Raw genomic sequence first — 12,385 nt, forward strand, 5'->3', positions numbered from 1 at the left:
ATGTACTTTGGTAGGCTGAGAGATATTAAGTAAAATAGAGGTCATATGGGGAGGGAGAAGGGAGGCTGCTTGAAGTAAAGGAAGTAGAGCAGGGCGAACAGAAAAGAGACAGCTAGACATCTGCCTAAAAATACAATGCAAATTAGGCAAAGCAGGCTATCAGGGCAGGGAAATTTAGGAAATGTCTGTACTTTTCGGTCAGATAGAGGTGATTGAGTGACCCTACAATAAGTATGTTTTCCCTCCCTCAGCATTAGGCTTAAAGATCCAGCAAGGTTTACCACTCCTTCCTGGGCCAGGCCTTTAGTATCTTCAGCCTGGACTGGTGCAGTAGTCCTCAACTGCTCTCCCCAACTCTATAGGGGACGTCATTCTCAGTATACAGCTGAATCTGTCTCTGTTTTTCAGCAGTTACCAAGCCCCTACAGCAGTTGTTCTCAAAATTGATTCCAGTAGCATCAGTATCACTTGAGAAGTAGCTAGAAATGCAAATTCTTGCCTTCTTCACCCAGACAGACTGAAACAGACAGACTCTGGGAGTATAGCCCTGCAGTCTGTGTTTTAAAAGTCCTGTGTTTTAAAAAGGTGATTCTGATGCAGCTCATTTTGGAGAACTTGTGCCTAGAGAATAACATTCAAACTGCTGCCGGGGCAACCTGCTAGGTGTTCTCTATCTCCCCTCTGCTGGTCTCCTAGCACTGCCCAAGGCCCACATATCCTGTCACCATCAAGCTTCTCAAAGTTCTCCAAAGATGAACTCTTTGGGGCATGTTATCATCTGTGTGTGTGTGTGTGTGTGTGTGTGTATTTTTTTTTCCCCCTGCAAGCTCCCCAGTTAATTCATACTCTGATTTCAAAATGAATATGTCTTAGGTGTTTTCTCATCTGTATTCACACAACTCTCACACATCTAAGAGAGCTTTTTCACATTTATTATGGTTTACTTAGAGTTCCTTTTTGACCGTGTGTGTGCAGAGTGTGATGTCATATTCTAGTCTTCTGTTTGATCTGAAAGTCCAGCACAGAGCCTGGAAATATTGGAAGAGTTAGTAAATATTTAGTAGGTATCTGGTAAGGTGACTGACTGGCTGACCAACTGACTAAATCTCCAACTTGGGAAGAAAAATAAAAAGAGCCTTTAAATAAGCAGAAAACATTTGGCTGCCATGACATTTATTTTTCTGTCAGCATACTTTTATAGTATAGTATTTCCACAACCCCTGCTAGTTGTATCAGTTACCTGCCAAGTAAAAAAAGGTGAGAAGTAGAAATACTATTTTACTTTGTGGACTTATTATAATAATCTGTAGGTAATTTGATATCTTTATTATAACATTTTAAGTTACTTCCCACAGCTTTATTTTAGATTTCACCAGATTTTGTTTAATGCAAGGTGTAGGCAGTTTTTTAATGATTAGTTATTATTTGTGTTGGTTTTTTAAAAAGTCACCATATTTAAAACTCATCATAGTTCACAAAACAAAGAGAAGAGAAGTCAAATCATCCAGCCATACTTATCTTGGTAATTGTTTTGGCTCTCTTGTGAGAATTTTAAGTATCTTTTTCCTGACATTCAAGACAATTCTTTAAAGATTTCCCCAGTTATCTGATTCAAAGCACCAGCCCCCAACAAATCAACAAACAAGTTAACTCTTTTCTTTCCATTTCCTAATGCAAAGGTATCAAAATATTCAGCGAACCATTGCAGCAGAGAGGCCTGAAGAAGATTCTGGTAGCCAAAGTTGTGAGCAAGCCCCAGCAGGAGGCACCGGAGGAGGCGGTGGGAGTGACTCAGAGGCTGAATCTTCTCAGTCAAGCTTAGGTATGTAAGGAGATCCTGTTACTGTGTGACAAGGTGTATTGAGTCCCTCTCCTTACCTTGTGGCATTGTGCTATGCCCTAGGGGAAAGAGAGCAATGGAATGGGTGGAGGTCAGGGCAGAGGATAAAAAGACAAGGTACCAATAAGGTAAAACAGACAGAAGTTTCCCACTAGAAACTAAAGAAGTGGATTCGCATAAAGAGAACACCGGCACCATGGCTTGGGGGTCTGAAGACAGAAAAGCAGATGATTTCCAGGGACTCAGGGCTGAGTTTTCTACAGTACTTGTGCATCAAGGCAATTTTTTCAGTAGCTTAATTATTTCTAGTTAAGTAAATTTATTTGTGGTTATCCTAAGGATTTTCCACTTATAAATAAAACATGCAATAAAAAATTCAGTTTACTTCAAAAGAGCCACATAACAACACTACAAATAAGAATACTTACTTGTTTGTTTTTGGGATAAAATACAATTCTCCCTGAGGGAGTACTTGTGAGTAAAGAGATTTTTCCCTTGGGCTTATGGTTATGCACATGATATGAGAGCCTTTCTACCAAATACTATAGGTATCTGGTTGTCATTTCTTCCAAACTGTCTGAGTGAACTCAGATGAGAATATTCAAAAGGCATAAGAGACTGGCTTTCACTTTTTATACCTGTAATGACATAAAATGATCACAGTGACATCCTAATAATCTACTTTTTTAAATTGAGTTAAGCGATGGTAAATTTATTTGCAAAAAGAAAGCTCAGAAAATAGTCTGAGTAAGCAAGTTTGTGTTTCCAGTCTTGCCAGGTCTCAGCTCTCTATGGTAATGCAGAATAGTGGACAATTTTATACATTCTTTTAAATGTATGTACACAGTTCCACCAACAATTTTAATTGCCTCTATTTTATTTTATCAGATATGCTAACTAAATTGACTAATTTAGGCTTTTCTATCATTAATTTCTTTGACCTTCTGAGAGCAATGTGGTAAAGTGGTTGAGTAATTAAAGACATGAGAAACGAAGGAGCAGAAAATATATTTATGAATTTAGTATTAGATCCGCTGGCATTTGCTGTATAACAAACTCCCAAAGCTTAGTAGCTTAAACTCACATCCATGCGTTTATCCCACAGTCCTGCAGGTGGGCAATTTGAGCAGAGCTAAGCTGGGTGATTCCTCAGGACACCTCAGGGCTCATCCATGCATCCTTGGTCAGCTGTCAGATCGGCCATGGTCTGTTTGCCCTGAGAGGGCCTCAACTAGGGTAGCTTGTTTCTCTTCCCGTGGCTACTCATCTTGTACTCATGGTGATGGTAGAGTTCTGAATGAAGATGGGGACATACAGGCTTCTTGAAACCCTGGCTTCAAATCTCTGCCAAATTCTGTGGTTAAAACCAGATACATGGCCAGCTCAATTCAACAAGGGGAGACGCATGCAGATGGATGTGGATGCAGGGAGGGGAAGAATTGTGGCCTTTCCTGCAAACAACCTACCGCAGCTTCGATTAGAAATTTATAAAGAAAGAAAAAAGTAATTGATATAAAAGAGAAAAGGTATTCAAGGACTTGAGGCTAACTGAAGTTATACAGGAAACTCCTAGGACATAATGGTTCTTAACTGACATACACAAAGTGATATGACTCCTAGTCAGATCTCTGTAACATCTGGTTGTTTCTCTGTAATACCTGGTCATATCACCAACTCCTGGTCAGATTACTATTAAAAACAATAGCTGACTCCAACTGTATAAGTGAAGGCTTGCGTGCTGCTGGTGTACAGAGAAATACTGTGTTTGAAATGACTTTTCTCCAATGCACTTTGTTGCTTTGCTTCACTTTTTCCAGATCTGAGGAGAGAAGGGTCACTTTCTCCAGTAAATTCACAAAAAATCACCTTGTTGCTGCAGTCCCCAGCAGTCAAGTTCATCACCAATCCGGAATTCTTCACTGTGCTGCATACCAATTATGTGAGTGATCCAAAATGGCAAAGTGAACATGGCTTGGCTTCAGCAAAGACAACTTTGCAAAGTCACTTGATACATTAAAGTGTGTAGCATTTTAACCCAGGCAAGGAAAAAAAAAAAAAGCTCAGTCCGCTCTTTTTACCCTGTGTAATAATCCCAAAAAGGAGGAGAGCTGGATTTAGAAATGCTGTTGCTTCTTCAGGTTTTTCGTTAGACTCAAGTGTGTTAATGGCAGTGAAAGTTCTTTGCAAAAAAATATTAGTTTTATTATTGTTAAAATTTTTAAAGGAACAAGATTATGAAGTTGACAGATTCCCTTTAGCCTGAATCATTTTATAAAATCACTTTTGTTAATGAAATTTTAAAATAGATTTATTCTAGATGAATAACTAGGTTAATTTTTAATATAATTAGTCATTTTAAATATCACACTTAAGTTAAATTTGATGCGATTGTTTACATATGTAGTTTTTTTTTTTCAATTTGTGTGTATTTTCAAGAAAGCAATGACACGACATCACTATTTTCATTAATTCTTTTATTCAATAACATTTTCTGTAGTTCAGGCACGGATTTAGGTGCTAAAGTCACAAAGACAGATTAGGCTGATACCTAAATAGCAGGAGCTCTGTTTTGCAAAGCAACAGACATGTAAAAAGACCTGTCTAATGTGTCCAGACAGGACCTGACCTCAGTGAGGAATGAAATGCTCTGCAAACACAGGAGATGGAACATCGGGAAACATTCTTGAGGAGGCAACTGCTGAATTGAGTCTTGAAGGTTGAAAGTGTCCAGGGAAGAAGTTGCAGGCAGAAGGAGAAGGGGCCAAGGGTTGGTCCAGTGTGGCTAGAATGTGGTGACAAGCAAAGGTGGTAAGAAGGGCTAGAGAATAAGTAGGGGAATGCCTGGTAAGACATAAATAAGAACCTGGATCTACTTCAATAGGCAACAGGAACCAACAGCAGTCTTAAACATTGGCATTAAATGATCAAGGTGTTTGATGAAGTATTTTCTCTGGTGGAAGTGTGGGAGAAACTGAGGAGCTAAGACTAGAGGCTGATTCAGCTGCTCAAGTGAGAGATGATCAAGGCCTGCCCTAAGTAAGGGGCTGGTTGTATAGAAAGGAATGATTCAGTTCAGGAGCTATTTCTGCATAGAATCAATAACAGTGCTTGGGACCACTGAGATTTAAGGGAAATGGGAGATGAGGACTCAAGAAAGTCTGAATTCTTTTTGCTTTGGTCACCTGTTAGGTAGTGACTCCATTAGGCAGATGTAGTAGTTTGATGAGGTGACAAAGGTTGTTGCAGGGGTAAAAGGAGATCAGTTTTTAGTAGGTTACATCTGCGAGGCCTCTGAGATATAGAGTGGTTAGACCCAGAGCAGCTGCCCAGTGGTGCAGGGGTGAGTAACAAAGAGACAACGATGCCAGAAATTGATGCCCTCAGCACTGGGCACTAGGGGGCACTAAGCTGAGAGGAGCCACTGTACCAGCCTGCTCTGGCTACAAGCAGTCTTTCATATCATCACACACACACACACACACACACACACACACACACACACACCATCCCCATGTGCCATGAATTGTCATTTGCACAATTAGAAACTACTGGAACTTTTAAAATTTCTTTCTTATTCCCTAACCCCTTCACACACATTTATACAGAGGATTCAAAGGAGTGACAGACCTCTGAAGTCCTGCCTTAAATCCCAGGAAGCCTAAATTAAGAATTCCTGAGGTAGACAGATAAGAAGAAAAAGGCAGACCTGTGTAGTCAAAGAAGGATCCGTGAAAGAGAGACAGGAATGATGCTCAGAGAGATAGAGAGAGTCTTAAGAGAGGCAATCTGCTAAGAGAGAGGGAGGAGGGAAGATAAAGGAAGAACAAAGGAGTAGAGATTTTGAGATGCACGAGGAGGTCAACTGTGTCCAAGGCTGTGAAGCAGCAGGTAGAGTTAGGATCTCAAACAGGTTTAAGGGTACTCATTTAATTTTTGAGCAAAATCTCTTCTCTGAGGCTATGCCCTTGAGGCTTACAATAAATGGCTGTGCAGCAATCACATTATATCACATTTAGGTGCTCAGAGTGTACTTGGTCTGTGTTTTTATTTATCCTCCACTCTCTACTCCAATTGGTTCTGACCCCATCTCAGAATGCCTACCGAGTCTTCACCAGTAGCACCTGCTTAAAGCATATGATTCTGAAAGTCCGGCGGGACGCACGCAATTTTGAACGCTACCAGCACAATCGGGACTTGGTGAATTTCATCAACCTGTTTGCAGACACTCGGCTGGAATTGCCCCGGGGCTGGGAGATCAAAACAGACCAGCAGGGAAAGGTGAGTATGACTGTTGTGTAGGCTTTTCGTCAAAGAAGCTCTTTCCTGGAAGGAGAAGACAGTGAGAAAGTGGGGAGAGAGTTTGGTAAGGAGAGGAAAGCCTGTGTGTCTGATACATGCCATTCACCACCAGTAGGAAGGGGAGAGTAATTATCCACAGCAGGGTTTTTGTCCTGTGCATTGTAGGATGTTTAGCAGCATCCCTGGCTTCTGCCCACTAAGGCCAATAGCATCCAACTCTCCCCAAGCTGTGACTTTGCTATATATCCCCTGGGGGACAAAATCACATCCAGTTGAAAACTACTGTCTACTGTCTACATCTTTTTAAATTTAGCTTTGGAACTTGAAACCAGATTCTGTTTAAATCTCTTTTTACTGTTTTGCCTCCTTAGACAACTATAACTCTCAAGAAATTAAATTATTAGTTAAATAGGAGTGACATTATTAGATTGCTCATTGTGATTTCTCTAATAAGCCTTCAGTACTCATTAAAACAGCCTGGCAAACAGTGATGGGATATATTGAGCCTGAGTCATGTTAACTGGCTTGCATTTTGCCTTTGTATGACCTTAACCAAAACTGATCCTTCCCAGCAATGCTTTAGAAGCCTAGCTGAGTTTGCTAAAATGAGAATGTTTTTATCTCAATCACCATCAGCCAACTCAATGTAATTATAGGACAAGCCAAAATTTTACTAAAGAATTGTCCCTGTGCAATCTTTTGCAAACTTTGGTACAAAGAACCCCTCCCTCTTCTAGGATCAAAGAAATCAGAAGCCTCACCAGCAGATATGTTTTTCAGTGGAAAACTGCATTACGCAGTTCCTTTCCTCTATGATTGTTAACCTGGAAAGCCACAATTCCTCCAAGTGAGTTGATGGGGTGTTATTGCCCCTGGGAGCCACAAACCCTCTCCCACAAACCCCTTAGTGTGCCTCAGCACTTGGACTCTAGAGTATGTGGAGAAAGATTGTATCTACTTAATGCAAGTCTGTTAATATAAGGAAGCTCTATGACCTGCTCCTCTGTAGTTGGGGATTAATTAAGGAAAAGGGGGTGCCTTGTTAGCAGAAAAGCCGCTATAGCCAGAATCTGCTCCCCAAGACCTTCTCATTTACAAGATGTATCCTCCTCTGGGAGAATGACAGTGATTTATACTGTGAGGACTTGCTGAAGTATGTTAGTATAGGAAATAAAGTCTGAGCCAGAACAGAAAGTAAAGAATCAGTGCTAGGGTGTAAGTGCCTTGTCTCAGTGGTCTGCAGTGGCCATGTTTGCATTTATTGCTTAACCAATATGCCAAGAGGACACCACTATGAATCAATGAACAGAAAGGCAGTGTTTTTTATGCAAAGAGCACACACGAATATAAACTGATTGTTTAGCCTTGGATTTCCATGACTGAAGATCTCACACTAAGCTACAAATAGCAGGGAGCCCATGGAATGCAGGAAGGCCCGAAATGCAATAAGCCCTGGTCTTCCATGGCACACATCACCTTCTAGTCCTCACACAACTAGAAAGCACAACAGCTGAGACATGCACTGAATATTTAATCATTTTAAAATGCATATTAGGGAATTTCTAGCAAGACATTTTCCCTTTAATTTTGTTTAGTGTGATAGTATCATACATAAGAAAGAAAAAAGTCTAAATTTGAAATGGAAAGACTTGAGTTCTGCTTTCTGTTATGATACAAACTAGCTGCTTGATGACAGACACACACAAAAAGGGTCTCTCTGACTCCCTATTAATTGAATACACACACAGACTCACAGTTGTCAGACAAAATTTCTAAGAGGCAAATCATGTACTGAACTATAATAGTAACCTTAAATTTGAAATGTGCAACCACAATCCATAGGATAGAGAGGAACGATAGAGAGTAATGGAAAAAAATAGAGGTAGGAAGACTTGTACCGGGTCTGGCCCATCCCATTCCAGACATATGACCCTGTAAAAGTCACTTCACCTCTCTGAGTCTCTTATCAATTTTGCTTATCATAAAGTAGCAATAATAATGCCTGCCTTGCCTTCTTGATTTTATAACTGACATAAAAAAGTAAGTTAATGTGAGAATCTGCTTCTTGCTTTATTGGCACATTCAGAGATGGTAAGCTTCACTTTTAGTATGCACTGTGGTAAGAATACAAGAAATGAGGCCAAGTTGTTTGGTGTCTTTGCATGCATAGTCATCCTCACAAAGGGTCACAGAGACAAAGACTAAAGCAAAGAACAAAATAGCATCTGACTCATTTGTCATTTTAAAAGTCTGACAGAGGAGGATACAGGACACAACCTCTCATTGACTTTGGTAGAGATTGCCTGTGGGCCTCAAGTGAGTTCTAGGGCTGAGCTGAGGAAGGTGACTATTATCCAGAGAGGTGCTGGAGCTGAGGGCATGGGACTGGGGGCAAAGGGGGAGATCCCTATTGAGGCAGACATGAAATGGTGGCAGGAATGAAAACAACAAAATGAGGAGGGGCCTATGAAGACATACTATTATGCAAAGGAAACAGAATCATGATCTAAGAAAATTATATCTCATAGTATAATTTTCTTCAGAAAATAGAAATGAATTTTTAAAAGATATCTGCTTGTCATCCACAAAATGATACAGGAGCACATGACTTCTATTGAGCAAGAAGAAGCCATGAACAAAAAACAAGCTGAGAGGAAGGAGACATAAGAAAATAAAACTAATATATGATCTAGCAATCCCACTTCTGGGTGTTTGTGTGTGTGTGTGTGTGTGTGTGTGTGTGTGTGTGTTGTGTGTGTGTGTGTGTGTGTGTGTGTGTAAATTAAATCAAAATCTTGATTTTGATGCAATAGCTGGGCTCCCATGTTTCTTGCAGAATTATTCATAGTACACAAAATATGGAAATAACCTAAATGTCCATTGATGGATGAATATACAAAGAAAATGTGGCATAAGCATGCAATGGAATATTATTCAGCCTTTAAAAAGAGGAAATTCTGACACATGTGACAACATGAATAGACCTGGAAGACATGTTAGGGTAAATCAGCGAGTCACAGGAAAAGAAATATTGTATGATTCTACTAATATGAATTTATGAACTAGTCAACCTCATAGAAACAGATTAGATTGCAAGAAAAAAATGTAATAGCGTAAAGATAAAACACAGCAGAAATGCTATGTAAAATCGAATCACTGATAGAGAATCTGAACACAGAAGCAACCCCCAAGTGGTAGGAAGAAACCGGATTGCAAAAAGTGAAGGAAAAGTTTTAAACAATGCAAAAACAATGAAAAAGAAAAAAAACATATCTCACCTTCTCAGTGAGGCCTACCCTAACTATTCAATTTAATACCACAAGCTCCCACAAGATCCCTAACCCATGCGCTCACTGTATAATTTACATATGTGTTAGGTTTCCTGTTTTGTCTGTTTCTCCTAGCAGAATTTTAGGCTCTTTGAGAGCAAGAATCTTTGTTTTGCTCATAGATGAAATCCCAAGAGCATAGAATAGAGCTTGGCACATAGTTGGCAATCAATAAATCTCTGTTGCATGAATGACTTATAGATGTTCCTGAGGCAGAAACCAGATTAATATGTACAGCCATAGTAATTAAATATTAAATATTAATTTAATTAAATCATTAAATATTGAAAATAAAATGTGATCTAAAACATCGTTCAGGTGGGCAAGTTAATTGGGCTTAGTGAATTATAATAAAATTAATTAAAACAAATTCTATATATACACATACTCTCGAATGTCTTCTTTTTGATCTTATCAATATATAGCCATGGTAATATGGCAGTTACCTACAAAAGAATAAAAATCAGACAAGCTTTAAACTTCTCATTCATAAAACTAAACTATAGAAATGCACAGAACAAAACTACAGGTTATTGATGAAAAAGGCTATAGCCCAATCATCCTGTATCCAGACAAATTGGTATCATCAAAGTGTAAATACACTAGGAAAACAATGTCATGTGCAAGATTTCAGAGCTTACCCTACTCTTTTACTCATCCTAAGAAAACACTAAAGCTATTCTCCAGGTGGCTCACAATATAGCAGAACAGGAAATCAATAATGGAAAAATTATAGTATAAAAGGACTGGTGGTGAATATTTAAATAAATCAAATACATAAATATAAATGAAAATAATTGCTGTTAAATGCTTCAAAATATATCAGAAAATATATAATAAAATACTATAAAAATATACAATAAAAAAGGAATAGTTTTATAGGAACGTTTTGGATCACTATCCTGAAACTAGAATGAAAAAGAAGAGGAAGCAGGAAGAGGGCAGGTGAGGAGTGCAAGGAAAGTTGTGCTGACTTCCTAGTTGTGTTTAAAGGTGTCAGATTGGATAATTTGAAAAACAAAGACTAAATGTAGTTAAAAGGCAACTGTTTGTTTGTATCATTCAGAACAAGATTTTTTTCTCTTTTGAATTTCTACAAAAAAAAAAATGAACATAATATAGTTATATAGCAAAACACATACACAAAAAAAAACCCCACAAGAAAACAATGAAACTGGAAACAATAAAAATAAGATAACAAAGGTAAAGCCAAGCATAAAGTTAAAAATGATAAGTGAAAATAAGATAAACTTAGGTACCAAAAGGAAACACTTTCAGATTTGGTAATAAACAGATCTGGCTTATAAAAAAGACATCACTACAAAATGATTTATCCAGGCACCAAAAGTAGAAACCATAAAAAAAAAAGAATATGTTTACATGTCAAAAAAGAAAGCTACCATAAATATTTAAAAGGTACACAAAAAAATTGAAGAAAACATTTACAATATGTATGACACCAGGATATTTGAGATGTAAAAAAAAAGTAAAAATAAAATAACTCAAACCTTCATCTTAGATAATTTTAAGAAATCCAGTCAAAAAAAAGAGAAATGATTCAGAAAGTTTAAAAATAAAAAATAAATATTAATACAGTGTGAAACAATAACAGAAAAATCAATGGTAGTGTATTAATATCAGACAAAAAGGAGTTCAAATTCAGAATCATTAAATGGTATCAAATAAAGACTTTATGTTAATCAATGGCACAATTAAAATATACAATAACCATAAATTTTATAAGCCAAATAACATCATATTATATTACATAAAGAAAACTAAAAGAAAAATATGAAAGGAAATGAAAGAAATGCAGTTATAGTAGAAAAATGTGTTTTATACCTATCGGATTACCTAAACAAAATAAGTCAGGATTTAAATAATATAATTTTGTGTTATGGAACTTAGTTTAAAATAGAGCTTTCATGGTTCTTAATTATCTACAATTTTTATTTGTCACTTATATCTCAATAAAAATGAAAAAAATAGAGCTGGCATGAGTGGACAAACAAAAGCGTTGTAATGTCTGCAATGGAATGTTATTCATTGCTAAAATTAAGAAATTCAATTAATTACTACAATGATGAACCTTGAAAACATGCCGAGTGAAATAAGACACAGAAGAATAAATATTCTCACGTGAGAAATCTAGACTAGTCAAAGATATAGAGACAGAAAGTAGAATAGCTGTCACCAGGAGCCGGGGGAAGGAGAGAATAAGGAGTTATTTTTAAGTAAGTACAGTCTCAGTTTGGGAAATGAAAAAGTTTGGAACATGAATAGTGGTAATGGTTTACACAACAATGAATATACTTAATGCCACTAAATTGTACACTTAAAAATGATTAAACTCTGCTGCACCTACTGTGAGGATGAAGACCATTCTCGGCACTCAGACTGTCAGTATTCTAGAAAAAGTAGATATCACTCTGAAAGGACACATGATTATTGTGAAGGGCCCCAGAGACACCCATTGGAGAGACTTCAATCACATTGATGTAGAACTCGGTGTCCTTGGGAAATAAAAAAGAAGAGACTCTAGGTTGACAAATGATGGGGAAATAAAAAGGAACCTGGCTACTGTTTGCTATCTGTAGTCATATACAGAACATGATCGAGGATGTTACACTGGGCTTCCAAGATGAGGTCTGTGTATGCTCACTATCCATCAATGTCGTTGTTCAGGAGAATGGCTCTCTTGTTAAAATTCAAAATTTCTTGGGTGAAAAATACATCTGCAGAGTTAGGATGAGGTCAGGTGTTACTTGTTCAGTATCTGAACCCCAGAAAGATGAGTTAATTCTTGAAGGAAGCAACATTTAACTTGTATCAAATTCAGCAGCTTCGATTCAATAAGCCACAATAGTTACAAAGATATAAAATTTTTTGATGGCATCTGTTTCTGAAAAAGAAACAG

General features: G+C 37.7%; 1 protein-coding gene across 1 annotated transcript in view; it reads left to right on the top strand.

Moving 5' to 3' along the window:
• Window positions 1-12,385, top strand: part of HECW1 (HECT, C2 and WW domain containing E3 ubiquitin protein ligase 1) — a 486,667-nt gene that overhangs the window by 350,569 nt on the left and 123,713 nt on the right. The window contains exons 13-15 of the mRNA XM_006925348.2: window positions 1,680-1,822; window positions 3,658-3,779; window positions 5,933-6,118. Of these exons, the coding sequence (XP_006925410.2) occupies window positions 1,680-1,822; window positions 3,658-3,779; window positions 5,933-6,118 (451 nt within the window). The remainder of the gene's footprint in view (window positions 1-1,679; window positions 1,823-3,657; window positions 3,780-5,932; window positions 6,119-12,385) is intronic.

This window comes from Pteropus alecto, unplaced genomic scaffold (assembly GCF_000325575.1).
Source record: "Pteropus alecto unplaced genomic scaffold, ASM32557v1 scaffold109, whole genome shotgun sequence".
Classification (NCBI taxonomy): Eukaryota; Metazoa; Chordata; class Mammalia; order Chiroptera; family Pteropodidae; genus Pteropus; species Pteropus alecto.